General features: G+C 40.8%; 1 protein-coding gene across 1 annotated transcript; it reads left to right on the top strand.

Moving 5' to 3' along the window:
• Positions 1–937: 937 nt before the first annotated feature.
• On the top strand, positions 938–22628 carry STARD7 (StAR related lipid transfer domain containing 7). The gene is made up of 8 exons (XM_032843917.1): positions 938–1272; positions 11227–11435; positions 11782–11831; positions 13050–13160; positions 13241–13323; positions 13781–13880; positions 20138–20222; positions 20690–22628. The coding sequence occupies exons 1-8, from the start codon at positions 953–955 to the stop codon at positions 20872–20874; spliced, it is 1143 nt and encodes a 380-aa protein (XP_032699808.1). The 5' UTR covers positions 938–952; the 3' UTR covers positions 20875–22628.
• Positions 22629–23517: the final 889 nt, after the last annotated feature.

Here is a 23517-nt window from a genome sequence, read left to right on the forward strand (position 1 = left end):
CTTCTAGGACTCAGCAGGGTCTCCATTCACCAAAGGCGTCTACACCGTCCCGCCCCCCGCCCTCCTCCTCCCCAACCTGGAGAGTCCCAGCACCCCGCCGAGGAAATGCCGAGACCCCATCCCACCCTACACTCAGATTACTGAAAGAGGCGACTCTCCCCCGTCTCAGACCAATCGAGCAACGCCCAAGAACCTAACTTGCACTTGGTCGCGCCCCCACGCGGGGTGGGGTCTGGCGGCCGGAATATGGCGGCGGCGGCTGCGGCGGCAGGGTCTGCGGGTCAAACTCTGGGGCGCCCTTGACTAGCTCTCTTGTGCGCCACCTACCTTGCTAGCCCGGGGCCCGGCACGCCGCACTGAGGGGCGGGAAGGAGCGGTGACGAGTCCTTGGCAGCGCCAATCAGCATCGAGGAGTTCGGGCCGCACCCAATCAGGGCTCGGGCGGCCGCGAGGGGAGTAGGTTGTGGGCAAGCAGTGCATGTGGCGGACGCGGAACGCCCGGGACCTCACCTGCTGCCTTGACTGAGCCGCCCACCTTGCTGCTTTCCAGGAGCTCTACTCCCCGAGCCCTGGCGCCGGCTTGAGGACGCCAAGGAGGCAGGGGCCAACGGGGCCGCCCGGCCGTCGGCCCGTGGGGCTCCCGGCCCGAGCTTACGAACGCCTCTTGCCGCGGTGGCGGGGCCGCCCCCGCGGCTGTGCCATGACCGACTCTCTCCGCAAAGGGGACTCTTCCTCAGCGGTTGCTGCAGAGAGAGATGAAAAGCCTGTTAGATCGTGAGACGAGGTCGGGGTCGGCCAGTTAGGGGCACTCGGCCTAAGGCCGCCGAGGCTTCCCGGGCTCGTTCCTTCTGCCCTGTGAGAGGGAGGCCTAGTTTGCCTCCGGGCGCGCGGCGGGCACAGCGGCGGGGCGGGGGTTGGGTAAGGGGGTCTGGGCGGGGCGCGCGCAGGCGGCATGTTCCTGCGGAGGCCGCCGGCCCTGGCCGCCTGGCTGGCGGGTGCGGCGGCGGCGGGGCGTTCGGGAGCGCGCGGCGGGGGCCTGCTCGCCCTGCTGGCCAATCAGTGCCGCTTCGTGACGGGCCTGCGTGTGCGGCGCGCGCAGCAGATCGCGCAGCTGTACGGTCGCCTCTACTCAGAGAGCTCGCGCCGCGTCCTCCTCGGTCGCCTCTGGCGCCGGCTGCGAGGCCGCCCTGGCCATGCCTCTGCCGTGATGGCGGCGCTGGCTGGCGTGTTCGTGTGGGACGAGGAGAGGATCCAGGAGGAGGAGTTGCAGAGGTGAGCTCTGCGGCAAGGTGGTTTGTGTTCGCTGGGGTGGGGGCCCGTCTGGTTGGGAGGTTGGCACGGCGAACCCTGGGGCCTGCCTTTTGGCTCAGTGTCTCCCGTTTACACGCAGGTACTGGAAGTGGCGATGCAGTAACTTGACCTGTTTTAGCAAGACACGTTTTTTGTTGCTCTTCGTGTTAATTTCACGTGTCGGGTTAGAAATAACGAAGTATAGGTTAGCGTAGGAGGGAAGACTTTGAATAGGGAGCGTGACACCGAAGAAATAACCTTGTAAAAATTAAATTAGATATTGAAGGCATGTAACCCATCATTCACGTAATCTTTAACTCATCCAGAAAGGTGTTAACTCAAAACAGGTTTTAAATTTGAACTAAGGGTATGGTTATGCAATTACAAAATTACTTCATTCTCAATGGAATTTCGTGAGAAATGCCCGGAGGGCTCTTGTGTTATCGTGACTCTTTCGGCTGGAAGGGATTTTTGTCTTCCTCAGATAAACCAGGAGCCCAGTATTTTAACCTGCAAAAATTAGGCCAGATTTTTGCTGCTTTAGCGAGAACTTAGGAAATACTGTTTCATTAGGCTCTGAAATCACGCTGTCATCTTCATCAAAACTTCTGTGAAAAAATGCAGTAGCACCGATTGAATTTGTTAATCTGTGGTTTTTAAATTTGAGCCCTTACAGTTTTCAAGTAATCTCATGATTTAGCTCTGATTTGATCTAGCTCTTATTTATGGTGTCTTTGCATTTCCTTTAAACCGATACTCCTAAACTGCTCTTCCCTCCCCCTAAATTTGTTTCCTAATAAAATTTTATTTACAAAAATAGGTGGTTGGTCCTAGACTGTGGTTTTCTGATTCTTTTATTAGTAGATCTTATTAGTTTATATAGATTAGTAGATCAAAAATTTAATAGTTACCAAATGTCCACCTTGAGGGTATAAATGCAATTTAAAGTTATAACAGTCTTATAATGTAATAAAGCATGATAGGTAGTTTGTCTAATTTCTGTTAGCATTTTGCAACTTGTCCATTGGTCTAATGAAACAGGCTCAGGTGTGAGAATATTTATGGGAGGAAAACTTTTAAATTAAGAAATTATCAATTAACTGTTTGAATTTTCATTCTGTTTTTGATGATGAAATATCCATGTTTCACAGTAGTCAAGTTTGGGAGGAAAATTCCCTGTTGGATCTATTTAGGAGAGAGGAGAAAGACCATAACAGGGCTGGCTACCTGCTGAAAAGGGAGGGAAGATGTTTTGAGGTGGGAATTGAATAGTGTTGGGGGTCCATGTGGTAGATGACATTCTTTGATTTAGCTTACTTCGTATGTTTTTATGGGTAGTATATCCTGGAGCCTCTGTTTAGTAGGTCTGCCATTAGCAGGAGCTGGAGAAGAAAACAAGATAAAGAACAAATACGGTAGGGGCGCCTGGGTGGCTCAGTGGTTAGAGCCTCTGCCTTCGGCTCAGGTCATGATCTCAGGGTCCTGGGATCGAGTCCCGCATCGGGCTCTCTGCTCAGCAGAGAGCCTGCCTCCTCCTCCTCTCTCTCTCTCTGCCTACTTGTGATCTGTCAAATAAATAAAAAAAACCTTAAAAAAAAAAAGGAAAAAAAAAAGAACAAATACGGTAAACATTTGAGCCAGTAGTACTATCCACGGTGGTAGAAAGAGACCAGTTGATGACTAGGCCCGGTATACAGTTTCCCTTTCTTCCCTCTTTGGGCTATTTCTGAAACCTAGGGGCAGTTCAAACATTTTTTATTCTAATCCAACTCCTGAAGAGGTATAGCTCTCTATTAACCCACTTGGGAATATCATAAACTCAGATTAAGGTCAGAACACTTAAGGTGCCTTTTTGATCCTCCAGAGTTATTTATTTATTTATTTATTTAAAGATTTTGTTTATTTATTTTACAGAGAGAGATCACAAGTAGGCAGAGAGGCAGGCAGAGAGAGAGAAGGGGGGAAGCAGGCTCCCTGCTGAGCAGAGATACGGGACTCGATCCCAGGACCCTGAGATCATGACCTGAGTCGAAGGCAGAGGCTTAACGCACTGAGCCACCCAGGCGCCCCAGAGTTGTTATTTAACAAAGGCTTTCATTTATGGTTTGTTTTCCAGTTCAGGCCTGAATTCAGTCATATACTTAAAATTTTGATGATGTCCGGGGCGCCTGGGTGGCTCAGTGGTGGGTTAAGCCTTTGCTTTTGACTCAGGTCATGGTATCAGTGTTCTGGGATCCAGCCCCACATCGGGCTCTCTGCTGAGCGGGGAGCCTGCTTCCTCCCCCCACTCTCTCTCTCTGCCTGCCTCTCTGCCTACATGTGATCTCTCTCTGTCAAGTGAATAAATAAAATCTTTTAAAAAATTTAAAAAAAAAACTTCAAAAAATACTTTGATGGTGTCCATTTTGAGGATTTAAAGAAAAATGTTTGTTACCTTGCTAGGGTGACAAATGTGCTGTTCAACTATATCTTGATTATAAAGTGGTTCTATAGGTTTCTCATGTTTCTAACATTTTGTCTCTTATTGAATAACTATTTTGGATTCAGATTAACTTTCTTTGCTTAAGTGTTTATTCAGTTTGCTTTAAAGGAGCCACTGCTGTGGTTGTCATAGCTAGTTTAGAAAATTTCAGATTTTGCTCTAGTGAAAGGATAATAGAGCACAGTTGAATGTGCCTTGGGACAAGTGCATTTTTTTTTTTTTCATTGTATAATGGAAGAAGAGCGTGATTGTACCATGGCCACTAAATCACAGCATTTAGTTCTTTTGTGCTGTTTCTGTACCTTCTTGTCCTAGTACTTTCTTTGAATGTATACTTTTATATGGTATATGTTTTCTCTTACGTTGAGTACTATTCAGAATGAAAAGGAATAACTTTACTTTCAGTTCTCTTGTGTTAAAGAACATCTTAACAAATAGAATCTCATTTATCTAGCAGTAGCAAGAAAATCTGAGAAAAGAACTAATTTGTACAAAGTGACTTTGACTGACTGATGGGGACCAGGTGTAGAAATCCGGTCTTTTAATGCTTGGTTTATGATTCTTACCCAATTGGTTTCACTTAAGTCCAAACAGAATAACTTTCAGTCAGTATTTTTGGTACAGAATCCCTCGTTCTGTGAGCCCAGGGCAGATTTTATGGAAAAGATATAGTAGTAATTTTTTATTGCTTTGAAACATTAAAAAAAAATTATAGAAGGGGTGCCTGGGTTGCTCAGTCGATTAAGCATCTCTCTTTGGCTCTGGTCATGATCCCAGGGTCCTGGTATTGAGTCCTGCATCGGGGCTCCTTGCTCAGTGGGGAGTCGTCGTCTTCCTCTGCCTGCTGTTCCCCCTGCTTGTGCATGCTCGCCCATGTACTCTTTCTCTCTCTGACAAATAAATAAATTCTTTTTTTTAAAAAGTTACAGGAACAAAAAGAGGAAGGAAGTTAAGAAATATGAAAGGCTCGGGGAAAATGTTCCATTAACCCCTCCTCTTTTTAAAAAAGTTACAGTCCATTGCTCCAGAAATTTGAGTAAATAAGTGCCAGTAAAATTTCATAAAGAAAATTCTTTCCCATTTTTGTCTCTCAGGGCATTTAGAACAATTTTAACTTTTCAGTGTATTATTAACTAGATAAACGATCAGCAAAAAATCCTTTTTCTTTTTTGCCACTGTCAAAGATTATTTACTGACATATTCTTCTTAGAACATCAGAATTACATAAAATCTGACTTGAATTTTTTGACATTGTCTTCATTATTTTACCATTAACCAGTTGGCCCAGAATAGCAGTGAACTAGCTGATGTCTTGTATTTCTTGTGTCTCATGACAGATATATTTGAAAGTCTCTAACTTTGACAGTACTTTGGAATTTAAGGAGGGATTATGTGAAATGAGGCAGTTGTCTTGCTGGAATTACTAATTACAGGGATGGCTTCATTTGAATCATTTTGGACGTTTATATCAAAGTCTGTATACTGATGGCAGGACCTCCTACATGAGCCAAAACTTGTTATACTTACTACTCTGTTTTAATAGTTTTGTGCCTTCAGTTTCCATACCTCTCAGTCCAGCCTTTCTCACATATTGAAATGACTCTAGGTTTGGAGTAAGGGAAGTACTGGGTGTCTTGTCTTGATCCTCTTACTAATCTGCTGTTTCTATTTTGGGAATAATCTCTTTTGTCCTTTGTTATTTTTTAAGTCTCAGATAATAAGGTTTAGACACCCACCCTGTCCAAATAAGGATTTAGCACAGCAGGCTAAAGAGATGTATGGTGAGAGGTTTTCCTTCGTCCACATACACGATAAAGAGTCACTTTGGGTACCTGTGTGCTAATTAGGTCCGTTCTGTCAGTATTTAGAAGCTGAGACCCTTCAGAGATTGTTGAACCAGAGACAAGAATCATTTGCATTTTATGATGCAGTCTTGCACTAGCATTTAGTTTATTTCAAGAATGAATGTCATGGCCTGCACAAGACATTTTTCTCCCCCTCTGGGGATTTAGTCTCATAATTTGAATCAAGGGCACCTACTGACCTTTAATTATATAGGAGAGGTTGATTAAGTAATGGGTCTGAAGCTCTGTACCACTTCAGAAGGCCATTAAAAATATTGCATACAGTCATATAGTTTAATTTTCTTAAAATCTTATTACTATGTAATTTTATGAGCCTCTGATGTACTTTTAATAAGGCATTTCTGCCCTTCATTATGTGATAAGAATGACATGCAAGGGTGATGCTTAATTTTTATTGAAGAATGCCTTACTAGTCCTGAAAAGTTTCATAATTGGTGCCGTGTGATGCCTGAATTGTTCTCTAAGCAAGTCTAGCTGTGGTTTTGCTTTTGCTTTCTCCTGAAAGATCCTATTGTGTATTGTAAAGTTCCTTCCCTATTTCTGTGTTTGCAGTGAATCCTGTTTTGCAGTTTTTAATTCAAATTAAAAATTTTTAAAAATGGTTATACTTTTTTAGTCAGAACATCAGTATAAATTGTACTGGCTAGGGTTTTTAGTTGGAAATGAAGCTGATACTGCTTGACTTAAGCTGAAAGGCATTAATCAAAGGGATTAATTAAAGGTGTTAGGTCACTCAGGGCATTGACAAGAAGGCCAGAATACAGGTTGGCCAGGAGAACAGCCAGGACCTGCTGTAGGGATAATCTCCTTAGGGCAGTGTTGCTGGTTTTATTTACCCTAGATTGGTTGCACTGCTGGACACTCAGCTCCTTCAAGATCCCTGAGAATAATCTGCAAAAGATCCTGTGCCTTTCCTCAAGATTCATATCCTCTACCAGAAGTGTCTAATTAGCCTTACTTAAATTAGGTGCTGTTCTCTAATGCTAGGGCTTGAGAGGGGACTGTATCCCACCTATTTTGGGATCCTCCCAAATATGAAAAGATATTGGGCAGTCAAAACAACAAAATGTCCCCTGTATAAATATTTTCATCTAAGTCCAAAGTTTAAAATTTGGAGAAATGAAATTTTAGAGCCAATAGAAACCTTCAAAAAATAATGTCCTAATTTTGTAGGTGGAAATAGAGAGGGCTTTACAGGTAAAACGACTTACATAAGATCACACAGCCAGTTGGCAGAGCCAGGACTAGAACACAGATTTTATAGTCGCCATCACTTAGGGTTGCTCTAAACTTTTAATCTTGGGTTACCAGTATGACTTTGAATTTTTATCTTTTAAAATGTATGAATGTAATCTTTTAATAAGAATTTGAATTATTGGGGCCTACTTTCATTTTTACTCAATTTACTTAGTAAACATTTGAGTGCCTGATGTTTACCAGGTACTTGCTAGGAACTGGAAATACGGATATGAAAGACATTCTGGGACATTAGGGAATTCATAGTTTAGTAAAAGAGGCGGATACAGAGATGGACTAATTACAGTATAATGTGATACATGTCTGTACAGAATTAAAGTAAATATATATGGTTAACTCTGCCTGGAAGTTAACCTTGAGCTTTTGGTGTTTTGAAGGTTGAAGAGGAGTGGGCATTTTAGACAAAGTGTATTAGAGTTGGTGTCTTCTTCAGTCTTAAATAGCAGAAGTTGTATATGATACAGACAGCGATCTTTCTTTCCTAACTGCTATTTTAGAGGTTAAGTGGAAAATACAAGCCATGGGATTTTTTTTGTTTGTTTTTATTTTTAAGATAGTATTTATTTGAGAGAGAGAATGAGAGGTAGGCAGAGGGAGAGAGAATTTTAACCAGGCTCCATGTGGATAAGATTAAGATTCCCTCTCCTTTTGCCCACCCACTCATGCTTTCTCTTTAGGGGGAAAAAAAAAACTTAAAATGTTTCAGATATAAAAAGACTTTAATGTGAATGTTACAAATGCAGTTATATATTTTTTAAAGAGCTTAAAAGGAGAGCAAGAGAGCACACATGCAGTGCAGGGGGACCAGAGCAGAGGGGGAGGGAGGGACAGGGAGGAAGAATCCCAAAAAGACTCCCTGCTTAGCATAGGAGCAGAGTCCTACGCAAGTCTCCATCTTAGGATGCTGAGATAAGATCTCAGCCAAACCAAGAGTTGGTTGCGAAACTAGCTGAGCCACCCAGGCAGCCGCAAATATAGTTGTATTTAAGAAATAAAATACTATAGGTAAAGCCTCCTCTGTACCTTTACCCAGTCGAAATCTCCTGTCCCCCAGATTATCTCAGTTTGTTGTATTGCATTTCTTTCTATGTCTTTATATGTATTTGTCCCTAAAAGATATACAACAACACAAAGAATCTGGTATTATCTAGAATGTCTTAAAGCTTTAGGCAGCTCTGAACAAGATACTGACAAATGGAATCCAGTAAGATATGATAAGGAACAGGAACAGTGGGATTTATTTCTGGAAAGCAAGGTTAATTCATCATATAAAAATCAATTTAGAGGCGCCTGGGTGCCTGCAGCTCAGGTCATGACCCCAGGGTCCTGGGATCGAGTACTGCATCGGGCTCTCCACTCTGCGGAGAGCTGTTTCTCCCTCTCCCTCTTCTGGCCGCTCTGCCTACTTGTGCTCTCTATCTTTCTGTCAAATAAATAAATAAAATCTTATTTTTAAAAAATCAGTTTAATACAACACTATTAATAGAAACAATATTAATAGAATGAAGGACAAAAATCATATAACCATCTCAGTATATGCAGAAAAGCATTTGACAGTTGGACCTCCTTTCATGATAAAAGAAAATAAAAAGCATTCAAGATGATAAAGGGCCTCTACAAAAAACACAGTTAACAGTGTAGTGGTGAAAAACGGAACGCTTTTCCCCTAAGATCAGGAATAAGACAAAGATGTCTGCTCTCTCCACTTCTGCAACATTGTACTCCATGTTTTTGCTGAAAACTATAGAAGAGAGCATTGTAAGAAATTTTAAAACACATAAACGGGAAGTTCTGTATTTATGTATTGAAAGACTTAATATTGTAAAGATAGCAATAGCAGTCAAATTGATCTATAAATTCAGCACAATCCCTATCAGAATCTTAGCACACTACTTTGTGCCAGTTGAAAAGCTGATCCTGATACCTACATGGAAATGAAAGAGACCCAGAATGGTAAAATAAGTCTTAAAAAGGAGGACAAAGTTAGAGGACTCACTCTTTCTGATTTGAAAATTTAATACCAACCTGTAGTAGTTCAGATATGCCAATATCATATGATATTGGCATAAGGATAGATATATGAATTGTTGGAATAAAATTGAGAATTTAGAGATAAACCCTAAACTTAATGGCCAATTGATTTTCTACAAAAGTGCCAAGACAATTCAGTGGGGAAACAATAGTCTTCAGATGGCACTGGGACAACTGGAGGTACACATGCAAAGATAATGAATTTAGACCCTATACCTCACATCATACACAAAAATTAACTCAAAATGGATCAGAGTGTAAACTAATATGAAAACACTTTTTTTAATACTAAAATTCTTAGTAGAAATAACAGACATGACTCTTTATGACTTTGAATTAGGAAGTGATGGCTTCTTAGCTATAACACAGAAACATAAGCAATCAAAGAAAGTAGATGAATTGGACTTTATCAGAATTAAAGACTTTTATTCATCAGGGGTCACTATTAAAAAACTGATGTTCTCTCACAGAATGGGAGAAAGGATTTATAAATCATATCTGGTAAGGGACATATTCAGGGTATATAAAAACTCTTATAATTCAACAATAAAAAGACAACCCAACTTAAAAATAGGCAAACATTTCAGTAGATATTTCTCCAAAGAAGATACACAAATGGCCAATAAGCACTTGGAAATATGCTCAGCATCATTAGTTACTGGGAAAATACAAATCAAAAACCACAATGAGATATACTTCTCACACCCACTAGAATTGCTAGAATCAGGAAAATAGTTATTGTCTAATAACAAGTGTTTGCAAGGACGTGAAGCAGTTGGAACCCTGTTAGGAGTATAAAATGGTGCAGCTGCTTTAGAAACTAATTTGGCATTCCCTTAAAAGGTTAAAAATAGAGTTGCCATGACTCAGCAAATCCACCCAGGAATCCACTCAAGAGAACTGAAAACCTGTGTCTACAGAAAAACTTCTACACAAACCTTTATAGCATTATTATTCATAATAGCCAGAAAGTAGAAACAACCTAAATGCCCATCACCTGATGAATGGATAAACAAATGTGAGATATCTATTAAATGAAATATTCAACTTAAAAAAGGAGGGAACAAAGTATACCATTAATCAACTTTGAAAATATGCTGAGTGAAAAAAGCCAGACACTAGAGACTATATGTTGTATGATTCTCTTTATATGAATTGTCCAAAATAGGCAAGTTCATAGAGACAGAAAATAGATTAGTGGTTGTCAGAGGTTATAGGGAGGCAGGACTGGGGAATGACTGCTGATGCGTGTAGATTTTTGGGGGAGATGATGAAAATGTTATGGAGTTAGTGTTGGTGGTCATACAACCTTGTGAGTATACTAAAAATCATTGAATTGTAAAAAAATTGTAAAAAAGGATGATTCTTAGGAATGTGAATTATATTTTTATTTTTTATTTTTTTTTTTTAAATTTTTTTTTTAAGATTTTATTTATTTATTTGACAGAGAGAGATCACAAGTAGATGGAGAGGCAGGCAGAGAGAGAGAGAGAGAGGGAAGCAGGCTCCCTGCTGAGCAGAGAGCCCGATGCGGGACTCGATCCCAGGACCCTGAGATCATGACCTGAGCCGAAGGCAGCGGCTTAACCCACTGAGCCACCCAGGCACCCAGGAATGTGAATTATATTTTTAAAAGAAGAGGAAAAATACGTAATTGTTTAAATTTTATAATCAACCCCTGAGGTTGGTCCTGTTATCCTCATTTTACAGATTAAGAATAGAGACTAGGGGCTCCTGGGTGGCTCAGTGGGTTAAGCCTCTGCCTTTGGCTCAGGTCATGATCTCAGGGTCCTAGGATCAAGCCCCACATTGGGCTCTCTGCTGGACAGGGAGCCTGCTTCCCCCTCTCTCTCTGTCTGACTCTCTGCCTACTTGTGATCTCTCTGTCAAATGAATAAATAAAATCTTAAAAAAGAGAGAGACTAAATGTTTTAGTTAATGAATGTTGGACTGGGATTCAAACTCAGGAACTTGAGTTTTCATTGCACTTTATACTCTCAAACCCACACCATTTTTTTAAAAATTTTATTTATTTGAGAGAGAAAGAGCACACGCGCACAAGCAGGGGGAGTGGAGGGGGAGAGGGAGAAGCAGGCTCCACACTGAGCAGGGAGTCTAATGCAGGGCTCTATCCCAGAACCCTGAGATCATGACCTTAGCCTAAGGCAGACACTTAATCAACTGAGCCACCCAGGCGCTCCAACCCACACCATTCTTATACGAGTCCTTCTGTAGACATTTCATTTTACAGGATTGACTACAACCACCTGCACCATTCCTTTTGTTTTTCTCCTTTTGCAGATCCATTGATGAGATGAAACGGTTGGAAGAAATGTCACATATGTTTCAGCGCTCTGGAGTTGAACGCCACCCTCCAGAACCAAAATCACAGAGAGAAGGGAATGAAGATTCAGGGGGCAAAGAGCAACCATGGGAGATGGTGATGGATAAGAAACACTTTAAGCTCTGGCGGCGCCCAATTACAGGCACCCACCTTTACCAGTATAGAGGTGAGCCCAGCTTGGCTGCCTTGTAGATGTGTTCCATGATTGGCCAGATGTGCAGGACTTCTGTTCTTCATACTCTCTAACTGTTCTGGTTGTTGCTCAGAAAATTTGCCATGGTTTCCTGTTTTTTGTTTTTCTTCTCCCAGATGACAAGCATCTCAGTGTCTTCATTACTGTACTTTGCTGTAGGTTGTCTTTGTCTTACTTTGCTGCCCCAATATGACGTCTAGTTTCTGAATCTGCCTTTAAGATCTGTTGGTACTCTATAATTGAAGTGCAGTTAAGCGATAGGAATAAGATGAGTGATGAGGGTGTGGCAGACATCTCTTGTTCTTCCTTGTCATTCTAGTTTTTGGAACCTACACAGATGTAACACCCCGGCAGTTCTTCAATGTTCAGGTGAGTAAATATTTCTTCCACTTACCACTGTCCACATGAATAATTTCTTCAACTCAGGACGTGTTTTCAGTACATCCGTCTGTCTCTGTACCCTTCATCTCATGTCTGATAGCATCTGGGTAAAGATTGGACTTACCATTCTTTCTCTAGTAGAATGAGCGCAGTTCTGTCCTCTCACAGGGCTGTTGGGAAGATTAAATAGAAGAATGTATTTGAGTGATTTTAGTATACTTTATAAGGTTTTATGGTTATTTTTTCCTAAATAATTCAAGGGCAAGTTCCATGTGTGTCCCTTTATTCCAAAATCCTTCAGTATGTATTTCCTAAAATTAGACATATTCTCTTAACCATGGTGTCATTATCAAAGTCTATAAATTTAACATGGACGCAGCTCTTATGTTATCTTCTGCTTGTATTATGGTTTTTATCTATTGACGCAGTAATGCATAGCATTTTCCTCTTCAGTACAGATCCAGTCAGATTTAGTAATCTGGAACATTTCCATAGTGAAGGTGTTTATTTAATAAAGATGAAGACTGTCTCTTCAAAGACTGCTTTCTTCCTTGGGGGGAAATGTATGAAAAGGAGAGATGGGATCACCCAGAGTTCTATTAAAAAAATATTCTCCTTCTTGGATATTTCACTGTTTTGTCAGGCTTTCGGTAATTAATTGATCAGTATAACATCCACTAGTAATATGCTAGTGCACATTTCCCCCACCAAGCACTGAATTTTACCAGTTTACACTGTATTTTTGTTGGTTTGGATTTGTATGTGTCTTACTTTGAAATTCCCTACCTAGTAGTCATGCTAGAAATTAAAAAATATGTTACTTGCATTCATTTGTGTGAGGTGTCTGCTCATACTTTTGGGATTTTTGTCTGTTTAAAACTTTAAAAAATTGTTTCGCCTTTACACATACTATATTTTCCCTAGACATATCTATCACAGTATTTTTTTTTCTTAACATTTCCTCTCCTTTGCCTTTTTTTTTTTTTTAAATAAGATTAATTTCAGGTAATGCTATTGGTCTGTAAGAAAGAATTTTGAGAGACTTATGTATAGTAAACACAGCCATGTCTTTCACATTTTGTCACTTTTAGGTTCAGTAACTGTTTCAGAATAAGGTCCTTGGGTCAGAGGTCCAAGAATCTGGAGAAGCTTTCTGCAACTTTGTTTTGGATTTCCTGGGTCTTCATATCTTTTCTCTTTCTGCAGCTGGATACAGAGTATAGAAAAAAATGGGATGCCTTGGTAATCAAGCTGGAAGTGATTGAAAGGGATGTGGTTAGTGGTTCTGAGGTTCTTCACTGGGTAACCCATTTTCCTGTGAGTATTTTTACTACTGTTTTTAGTTTTGTCACATCCATTTGGGGCAGAACACTAATTCTGCCTATCCTTTTCTTTAGTATCCAATGTACTCGCGGGATTATGTTTATGTTCGACGGTATAGCGTGGATCAGGAAAACAATGTGATGGTGTTGGTGTCACGGTATGTGTGGTTCCCTGTGGCTCCTGCTCAGTTCCTTTAACTGTCCTTCAAATATGTCTGCTGGGAGTTTGCATGTTCTCAGTGCTGTTATGAGTGATGCTAGGACCCCATCCATCCCAGCTAGAACATTAGTGGGCTGTGACTGGTGACCACAGTTTAGGAAGATTGAAGGGATCTATGTAAGCTTTTCATTAAACCATTTCTTTAGTTCCTTTGTGTTGATAATTTAAAAAGGGAACTGTTCTCCTCTTCAACACGAAGCCTCGTGAGCCAGGAATCACCAAGGAAACTCACTTGTTTTTAGAACTTAGTTTGTATTCATTCATTTTAGTGACTCTTCTGTTTTATTTTAAAAATTAGAGCCAGCTTTCTAGATTTTCCTCTTAACTATAGCTCTCATGCTGTTTTTTTGTATGTAGACATTACTGAGAGTTTCCTTAACTTTTCTCCTTACCAGTGCTGTGGAGCACCCTAGTGTTCCAGAGTCTCCAGAATTTGTAAGAGTCAGATCCTATGAATCCCAGATGGTTATCCGTCCCCACAAGTCATTTGATGAGGTGAGTTTTATATCATAAGAGATGATGTGTAGTGGCTTTGGATTTTTCTCAAGGAATGCCTTTTGTCTGAACCGAGAAGGGCAGTGGTTCTCAAACTTGGCATGCATCAGAGTCTGCTGTTGCTTAATAACATACAGTGCTTGGGTGTGGCCCAGAATTCTCATTTTTAAGAAGTTCCCAGGTGAGGCTGATGCTCCTGGTTTGGGAACCACTGTTATTGGGTGACATAGCTGGAAGATTCCCCAGGACAGAGTACTAATCACCCACTGACCCCCGTTTGTGTGAGAGACAGGAGAAGACAATGGTCTGTCATTAGCATTCTTCAGAAGCTGAAGGGAGCACCTTTTCCATCAAAATTTCACCACCATTGGCAGAACACTTAAAACCTTTCTGGACTTTCCTTTCCTTGTCTGTAAAATGAGAGCGTTAGAGTAATCCTCTTCGGCCTTCTTTAAAATTCTGTTGACCTTTCTTTGAGAAGAATATTTTTCTCAGCTTAGGGAGTGTTGATTTTTTAAAGCCAAATTTGTGTTGAGTTTACATATTGATTTCACTGGTTGCTGTTTTAGTTGTATTTCACTTTATAAAGGCTTTATTTCTCCCCATTACTTTTATTTTTGAGCTATATGAACTGTGTGCTTTAGTACGGTTTTGTTTTCAACAAGTTGTTCTATTTATACTCCCTGAAGTGGAACTTCAAATATGACAGAAATGGTGGTTCATTTCAGTCAGTGTGGTGTTAGACTGTTTTTTAACTGGGAGATCTATGTGTTTACTTGCATGCTATTTTTAAAGATTTTTATTTATTTATTTATTTATTTATTTATTTATTTCATAGACAGAGATCAAAGTAGACAGAGAGGAAGGCAGAGAGACAGAGGAGGAAGCAGGCTCCCCGCTGAGCAGAGAGCCCGACGCGGGGCTCGATCCCAGGATCCCGAGACCACAACCCAAGCTGAAGGCAGAGGCTTTAACCCACTGAGCCACCCAGGCGCCCCTGCATGCTATTTTTAGAGCAGTGTTTTTCAAACCTGGGATTGCTACCCATTAGTGGAAAACAAAATTAATTTAGTACATTATGATCAGCTTTAATAAAAAAAGAATATGTAGAATAGAAATCATCCAAGTGTAACCATATTACATGAGACTTCAGTTTTATAAGTATGTGTGAATGTGTGTGTAGGAGGCTGAGAGAGGGAACTGGTTTCAGTGCATAAAGGATTATTTACAGTATGTTACAGTTAAAAATGTTTGAAAGTCCTTGCTTTAGAACACACAAAACAAGAAGCAAGGCTACTGTCCATGTCTTGTCTCCTTTAGGAGGGGGATCCTGGGTCAGGCTGAAGATAGTGTGGGAGGCCAAGTTAGGCCTCACTTTTCCCTTTATGTTGCTTTCGAAATTTGGACCTTGTCTATTAATTTCCTATTTGAGAAAAACTGAATTGAGTTCCAGCATTGCTACCTTTAGAAACTGTGACCGTGAAGCAGCTAAGGCATCATTTAGCACCTAGCAGAGTGTCTTGCATCTAAGTAGGGACCCAGTAAACAATTTCTTTTAGCTGATTTGGGGTAACAATAAGAGTTATCTATATCATTTTTTTAGTGTATTTGTCATAAGCTCTTAAGAAAAAGGTAAGATTCGAGCTAGTTCTTGTGAAAAGGCAAACTGGAGAAAACAGGAAATGCAGAGGACACGATATACCAAAGATGAAGACAGGAATGAGCCATGGATATGTTCAGAGACTCACCACTTAGAAAGGAAGGTTGAGATTAGGGAGGAGTGATAAATTACATTGACCATGTACAGAGAGTACTTGAAAATCAGGCAGCTGCATTTGGACTGCTGGATGGAAAGTAGATCCTTAAGCCAGGGTATGGTGTTCATTTGTTTTACTTTTTTTTTTTTTTTAAGATTTTATTTATTTGTTTGACAGAGAGCACAAGCAGGCAGAGAAAGGTAGAAGCAGGCTCCCCGCTGGGAGCCGGATGGAGGCTTGATCCCAGGACCCTGGGGTCATGACCTGAGCCACAGACAGATGCTTAACAGCTATGCCACCTAGGTGCCCCTGTTTTACTTTTTATTAGGGAAAATTTGAAATGTATATGAAAGATAAAGAAGTAGAATAAAGAACCTTCTGTATATATCCCCAGCTCCAACAGGGATCAACTTCTGGCCATACTTGTTTTATCTGTATCCTTTCTTATCTCTTTTTGCTGCTGTCCTGATTATTTTGAAGCAGTTTCTAGCTTTGCTATAAAAGAAACCATAGAAGAATTCTTCTATAGATACTTCAGTATTTATCTTGAAAAGAAAAGAGATTTTTGAAAACATAACCTCGGTTTCCTAATAATCCCTAATATCAAATAGTCTAGTTAGTGTTTGAATTTTCTTGATAGGCCATGAATTTTTTTGGGAGTTCATTTATTTGAATCAGGACCCAAGTATGATTGAGACACTGAAAATTTGTTCATAATATCTCTTGAGTCTTTTGAAGTCAGTTTCCCCTCCTTTCCCCCCCCCCCCCTCAATTGTATTTGTTTAAGAAGCAGGGTTCTTTGTCCTGGATCTTGATGATTGTGTCCCGGTAGTATCCATAGTGTCATCTAACATATTCCTATGTCTCCTGCCTGTCTTTGCTGGCTATTGATTAGTTACTGTTCAATCCTGAGGCTTAAATAAATTCTGGTGTGGGTTGTTTTGGGCAAGACCATTTTATTAGCAGGCAAGTGACGTTTGATTGTCTCTTTCTTTGTGAATTTAGAAATGATTGATTATTGCTGAGATCCATTATTTTATTAGTGGTATAACAAAATGCTGAGTCTGTAATTTCTTTATTTCCACATATTAAAATACATTAGGGAAAAAATTTCTCACTGTTTCTTTTCCTTTAGTTTACATAGGAAAGGGAAGTAAGAGAAGGTTGATTTGTTTCCTTTATTTATGAGTTTCAAAATAATGAATTGGTTCTTTCAACCAAGGATCCTCCAGAGGTTAAGTTTTGGTTTTGTTTTAAAGAAATACCATTAATCTTTGCTATAGAAGAACCAATGGAGGACTTAAATAGATATTTCAGTTATTTATTTGTAATTTTTTTGATATTTTTAATTTTTTTAACATGTTTTTATGTTTTTTTTAATATGTTTGGTTAGTTTTAATCCATTACAGTTATTCTTTTTTTTTTTTTAAGATTTTATTTATTTATTTGACAGAGAGATCATAAGTAGGCAGAGAGAGAGGAGGAAGCAGGCTCCCTGCTGAGCAGAAAGCCTGATATAGGGCTCCATCCCAGGACCCTGAGATCATGACCTGAGCCGAAGGCAGAGGCTTTAAACCACTGAGCCACCCAGGCGCCCCTAAGCATCCGACTCTTGATTTTGGCTCAGGTCATGAGATTTGGCCTGGCATCAGGCTCCCTGCTTAGCAGGAAGTCTGTCTACTTGAGATTCTCTCTCTTTCTGTCTCAAATAAATCTTAAAAAATAAAATTAAAATTAAAAAAAAAAAAACCCAGAACTTGGCTTCTAGGAATACTTAACAGCTATTGGCTTGTTCATTGTCTTTAGACCTTTTCAGAGGCTAGAACTAAGTAATAAATGCTGCTTATTTGTTTTAAAGATAAATTTTAAGGTGCATGCTAATATTTTTAATCAGTATTTCAGACTGGAGAGGTTTTATTTATTTATTTATTTATTTATTAAGATTTTATTTATTCATTTGACAGAGAAAGTGAGAGAGGGAACACAGGCAGGGGGAGTGGGAGAGGGAGAAGCAGGCCTCCCACAGAGCAGGGAGCCCAATGCGCGGCTCAAACCCAGGACCCCGGGATTATGACCTGAGCTGAAGGCAGACTCCTAATGACTGAGCCACCCAAGTGCCCCTGGAGAATTTTTATTTATATTTTATATCTTACATCGATCACCTTTACCTGTGCTGGAAAATTCAACTCAACTCCTCACCGAAACATAACTACTCATTTGCTTTAATCTGAAATACACATGAACCAGGCTCAGGATAATACACCAAGATCACTAGTGATGTGATTTAAAATTTGTATTTTTTTATCCTTAGGCTGTGTACACAGTGTACAAAATACTAGTTTTAAAGTTACTTGAAATAGGTGCTCTCTTTGTCCTCTTTCCTGCTGACTCAGTTCATAGTTAGGTTCCCTATTTTCTATTTTGGTTTTTAGATATTGCTTTTTAAATTTAATTTTGTTTTATTAAATTATAAAAAAGTTTATGCTCCTGAAGTCAAATGTATAAAATAAAAACTCTTCAGAGTGATTTCCCTGTTCCTTCCTTCATCCAGTGGGTAATCACTGTTTTTGTTTGGTTTCCTTTTTTAAAATATAAGCAGTGGTGGATGAGAACCCAGGTCTCTTGACTTCCCAGTCTGTTTTATGGGAAGAATAAAGTCTTTTATATGTATTAACTCATTTAGCCTTAGAGCCAGCCTTTGTGGTGGATACTGTTGTTTCCACTATACAGGTTTTACCTCTCCTTTATCTTTTTTCGTAAGATTTTATTTCTTTATTTGTCAGAGCACAAGCAGAGGAAGTGGCAGGCAAAGGGAGAAGCAGTCTTCTCTCTGAGCAAGGAGCCCAACACAGGACTGAGACCGAGGACCCTGGGATCATGACCTGAGCCAAAGGCAGATGCTTAACCAACTGAGCCACCCAGGCATCCCTCTCCTTTCTCTTTACTTCCATAGTATTCATTTGGTATCTCTGTTATGGCATCTCTTTTATTAGTTGAAAGCTCTTGAGGGCAGGGACTAGTACATTTTTGTTTGCTCTAAGTACCTAGCACAGTGCCAGACATGAAGCAGACATACATATATTTTTTTATTTTTAATATATTTTTTAATGAATATATTTGATGGAGAGAGCGAGCACAAGCAGGGGCAGCAGCAGAGGGAGAGGGAGAACTGGGCTCTCCGCTGAGCAGGGGGCCCAATGCAGGGCTAGACCTCAGGATTGTGGGATCGTGACCTGAGCCAAAGGCAGGCACTTAAGTGACTAAGCCACCGAGGTGCCCCTGAAGCAGACATTTAAATACAAGTTGAGTAAATAAATAAAAGATTACACAGTTCATTGAGGGGGGGGGGGAAAGGATGGACTTTGGAGTAAAAAGCATGGGAATTTAAAGTGTAGTTCTACCACCTGGAGTTGTGGCCAGTCTGCTTTAAAAAGTGCAGACATAAAAGTGGTTATCTCTAACTCCTTTGTGTGGAGCATAATGTACAGATCTCTCCTAGGATCAAGACCCCTGGAAATCTTAATCCCCTGTCCTTCACTGTAATAGGCAATGAGAGGGCTGAGCCAAAAAGAGTGGGTGCATAGGCCCTGCAGTCAGAATTTTGGGTTTATCTTGGCTGTCATTGAGTATGTAGGTAACCTTGGGCAAAGTTACTTCTTAGTGCTCAGTTTCTTCCTCTGTTAAATGAGGTAACAGTACCTACATTATAGGATTGTTCCAAGTTGGAAGCATTTCACCATTAAGTGCTCTATAAATGTTTGCTGTTATTAGTCATAGTAGTAGTAGAGTTTATACCATTTTGGTAAAGATTAAGACCTTTGACTGTTTGAAGATATGTGTTGGAATTTTCAAGACCAACCCACATTTGAAAATTAGCTAGAAGGACTCATAGGACTCAGCATATAGTTGTACTCATGACTAAGATGTATATAGTCATATAGTAAGGATACACACCTGCATCATAGGGAAGAGACCTGCAGAGTCTAGGAATACATGTAGGCTTCCTCCTGCTCTCTCTCCTGTGAGAGGTCATACAGAGTACATTCTCCTTCCAGCAACAAAAATAGAGCAACATGTCTGTGATGTTTCTGCCCAGAGAAGCCCTTGAGAGGGTCAGCATCCAAGATTTTTACTGAGGGCTGTTTACATAGGGATACTTTTCATAGCACATACCAAAATTCCAGATGCACCAGAAAGAAAGCAGGTATTTCAGCATAAACTGTAGTGTTTGCATGAACAGACAAGACACAGGGGTCACTCTTACCACTTAATTGTTGACTGGGAATACTTGGAACCAAGTTCCCAGACACCACCCGAGCGCCAACCTTGTAGGCTGGCCTTTCTATGGATAGCAACCTATGCAGTCTTCAGTATTACTCCTTTTTTGCATAGGGTAAAAAATTGACACTGTCTGCTCCAGAATCAGATTGTGATTATTCTGTGGTACTGGATGTGGAAGCTATTATGGTGGGTAATTTTTTTGCTGTTTTTCTTTTCCAGAATGGCTTCGACTACTTGTTGACATACAGTGACAATCCCCAGACTGTGTTTCCTCGCTACTGTGTTAGTTGGATGGTTTCCAGTGGTGAGTGGGTACTTGTATACAGGGCCTGGGACCTGGGCTAAGCATTCTGTTTTTCTCTAGCTCTAAGTGGCAAGCAAGAGGATTAGTGCTTGTCTCATGGGAGCACTATTGGGGAAATTAAACATCCTTCCAAGCCCATTCTTGAATATTGCAAAGATATTGAAGCTTCCTGCTAGGCTTTGGAAGGATGAATATTGTGGAGTTTCAGAAAGCAACATGTGCCCAGAAGGGAGTTTTGAGAACATTTGCTTAATTCCTTAAATGTGGACTGTGTACATTAATGCACTTAAATATTTTTTCTATTTAGATACATTTTGGGAGCCAACTATGACTCACAGGTTGTTAATCAGGCTGTGATCTCTATAAGAAGGAATTGGCTCTCTGCCATGAAAGAAATAGGCCATGTAATTTTGACCCTATTTTTGGTTTGTATTTCAGCCTACCCAAATTTTTCTCTCTCCCACCAGGCATGCCAGATTTCCTGGAGAAACTGCACATGGCCACTCTTAAAGCCAAGAACATGGAGATCAAAGTAAAAGACTATATCTCGTCTAAGCCTTTGGAAACCGGTAGTGAAGCCAAAGCTACCACTCCGTCTTCCGAGCGGAAGAATGAGGGTAGTTGTGGCCCTGCCCGGATCGAGTATGCTTGAAAGGCTTTGGGATAAGAAAGGACAGGCTGCTTCTAGCCCTGTCTCGGTCCCTTATCTGCTACAGAACGGGGACATGTATTAGAAGGCATTTGCTGTAACTGCCAGTGCAAGATAACTCAGTAACTGGTGTCCGATTGTGTTCAGAGCCCTTACTGCTCTTTATCAGAACAGAAGAAGGAGGCATCCATGGGGGCGTTGTCATATTCTCAGGCCAAGCATCTTGCAATTCAGTATTTCACTGAGCTAATCTGGAACAAACCTCTCACCTCAGGCCAGAAGGGGACAACTTCTTTTTGCTTCCTATGAGTAGTTTGCTCTGCCAACATTCCAGTTCCCACCATTGGTTCTGCAGCACTTGGGATTTCCTTCAGTTCTGAAGGTCCAAATGGAAAGTGCAGTTGGCTGGTTGAGTCTTCAGTGAGGGGGCATTGGGAGTGTTCTTGGTAACAGTTCTAGTGTTGAATGGATGTGAACTGTTGTTTGGCAGTGTAAGTGCCTTGTCCTCACCCTGCTTATATCTTTAGGGACATCAAGTTTGTACCAAGAAATTTTCTCTCTGCCTCCCAAATACCACCCATTGACTTGCCCTACCCAAAGCAGTTTGCTTTGCATTGGCCAGTTCTTCTGTATTCATGCACTGTATGTATTTGGATCATCACCTCCTTCCTTAGCTCATTCACCAAGAACACTGGGAAATGAGTCATTTCAGATGGTAGCTTTCTGTGTTATCGATGTTTCGATAGGGTTAACGGCGATGCTCAAAAACATCACACTTTAGGGTTGTTGTTTTTTTTAAACCTTTGTGTCAAGTAGGAATTGGGAAGTGAAATAGGATTTCTCTATCATCCCACTGTACAGAAAACACCATTTTGATTCAGGCATTATTTTTACACTTCAGGTTTGACTGGATGCTGAGGACTTGGCCATCTTGGAAGGCTAAAGGCAGAGGAATGGGGGTTGGGCCACTCCCTTGTAGCTCTCAGAGCTGTAGACAAGCCATGTGAACAAATAGATGTAATCTTTCCCCAAATACTAATATAATGGGGATGTGGTTTACGTGAACCTCTTGTTCCTCTGAAAAATTTTTCTTCCTCTCTTCAGAGTTAAAGTGAAAGCAAACTATGCTGTTTGGGTAAAGTCACAATCAGATGCTATCAGTTTGGCCTCATTGATTTTGCTTTGGTCACGCTGCAGTCTGACAGGAGAATAGGGATCAGGTTTTCAATACTCCCTCTTCTTTTCCCCTTACAATTTAAATGGCTGGATTTTTCCCTTTTTTCCCTCTTGCTATCCTTTGATGTTGAAAAGGGGATCTAAATTCAGACTGACTTAAACCCCTCGACTTTTTTGTTGCCTCTTAAGTTTTGTGCCAAGGAAATGACTATCCCCATCTTTCATGTCTTGCCTTCTCTGAGTGGTTGGCAGAGCAGAGAGATACGTCGAGCAGTTCCAGCTTCTTTTTCACTGATCATTTCTCTCTTCTCATCCCCAGGACTTGACAGAAGCCAGGGAAGGTTTCTCTGGGTTACGTCTGAACTTAGCACCTGTGATTGTTGGGGTATGGATGGGTGTGGGCAAGAATGTGTGAATGCACAGGTGTTAAGGAGCTGTGTTGCTCACGTTCTGATTTTTGGCAACTTGACTCTGTACTTGGGGTTGGTCTGTACGGTTACTTATGTCATTGCAATGATTTCACTTCTAACTGTGACATTTTTATTAAAAGTGTGAATAAATATATAAAGATTGGTACAAAAGAGTGTTGTCTTTGGACATACGGTGGTGGGAAATCTTGTATATTGGGCTTATTGTTTCTTCCTGATCGGAAAGTTGGACTGTTACTACTTAGGGTTGACAGGTGGAAGTACCAGGATGTGGTTTTCCTTGGGTAGGGGCTGACACACAACTGACCCCTTGACCTTGACCATTAGCCCTTCCCAGGTGACCAGTTTGGCAACTGAAACTATCTATTTCCACTTCCTTGTCTTGATCTGATCTACTAACCTATATCCTTTGCTTTTAAAGAAGGATCAACTTGAGGAAATAGTGTTTGAGCTTTGCTGATGGTGAAACTTGGGAGGAAGCAAGGAAAGGAGAGGATTTGAGTAAGCCAGGTCTAGTGTAGGAGGCAGACCAGGGCTCTGGCTGGAGAGGGAAGATGGTGAGCTCAGACCCGACTTGACTTGGTGCGAAGTAGGGACAAACTGGAGTGTCAGTTTGTTGCAAGGCAGTTGATACATTAGAGACACTTAGGAGCATAACCTGAATTTTGAGTTTATTCTGCCTGTGGGAAACAATAGGTGAACAAAATGTACACCTGAACTATTAAAACTCTTCAAATTATTCTAAGATAGTCATTGGAAAGGCATCTGTACTTGTTGATTATTTCTTAGACATTGTAATGCTAATGGGTGTACATGTGTCTGTATAACCTTAAATTTGGAAAGTTGGTGCTTCTGGCCTCTGTCCTGCTGCGGACATCTGTCCGTGCACGTGGCATCCCTGATGTGGTTCTCTAGGTTCTGTATTAACACTTCCACCGAGAAGTACCTGAGTTCTGAGAGCAACATTTCCGTTGTTGGACGGCTCTTTTAAGAAGTTCTTTATGTGGAGACCAAATACGCCACCGCAACATCTACCAGTGGG

Source organism: Lontra canadensis, unplaced genomic scaffold (genome assembly GCF_010015895.1).
Source record: "Lontra canadensis isolate GAN:19392208 unplaced genomic scaffold, GSC_riverotter_1.0 scaffold144, whole genome shotgun sequence".
NCBI classification, from domain to species: domain Eukaryota; kingdom Metazoa; phylum Chordata; class Mammalia; order Carnivora; family Mustelidae; genus Lontra; species Lontra canadensis.

Excerpts from the sequence above, each read along its gene's own strand:
- STARD7 (XM_032843917.1), top strand. The coding sequence starts at position 953 with ATGTTCCTGCGGAGGCCGCCGGCCCTGGCCGCCTGGCTGGCGGGTGCG. Across the intron at positions 11,832-13,049 it reads GGCAGTTCTTCAATGTTCAG|CTGGATACAGAGTATAGAAA; the intron begins GTGAGTAAATAT and ends CTCTTTCTGCAG. Across the intron at positions 20,223-20,689 it reads TAGTTGGATGGTTTCCAGTG|GCATGCCAGATTTCCTGGAG; the intron begins GTGAGTGGGTAC and ends CTCTCCCACCAG.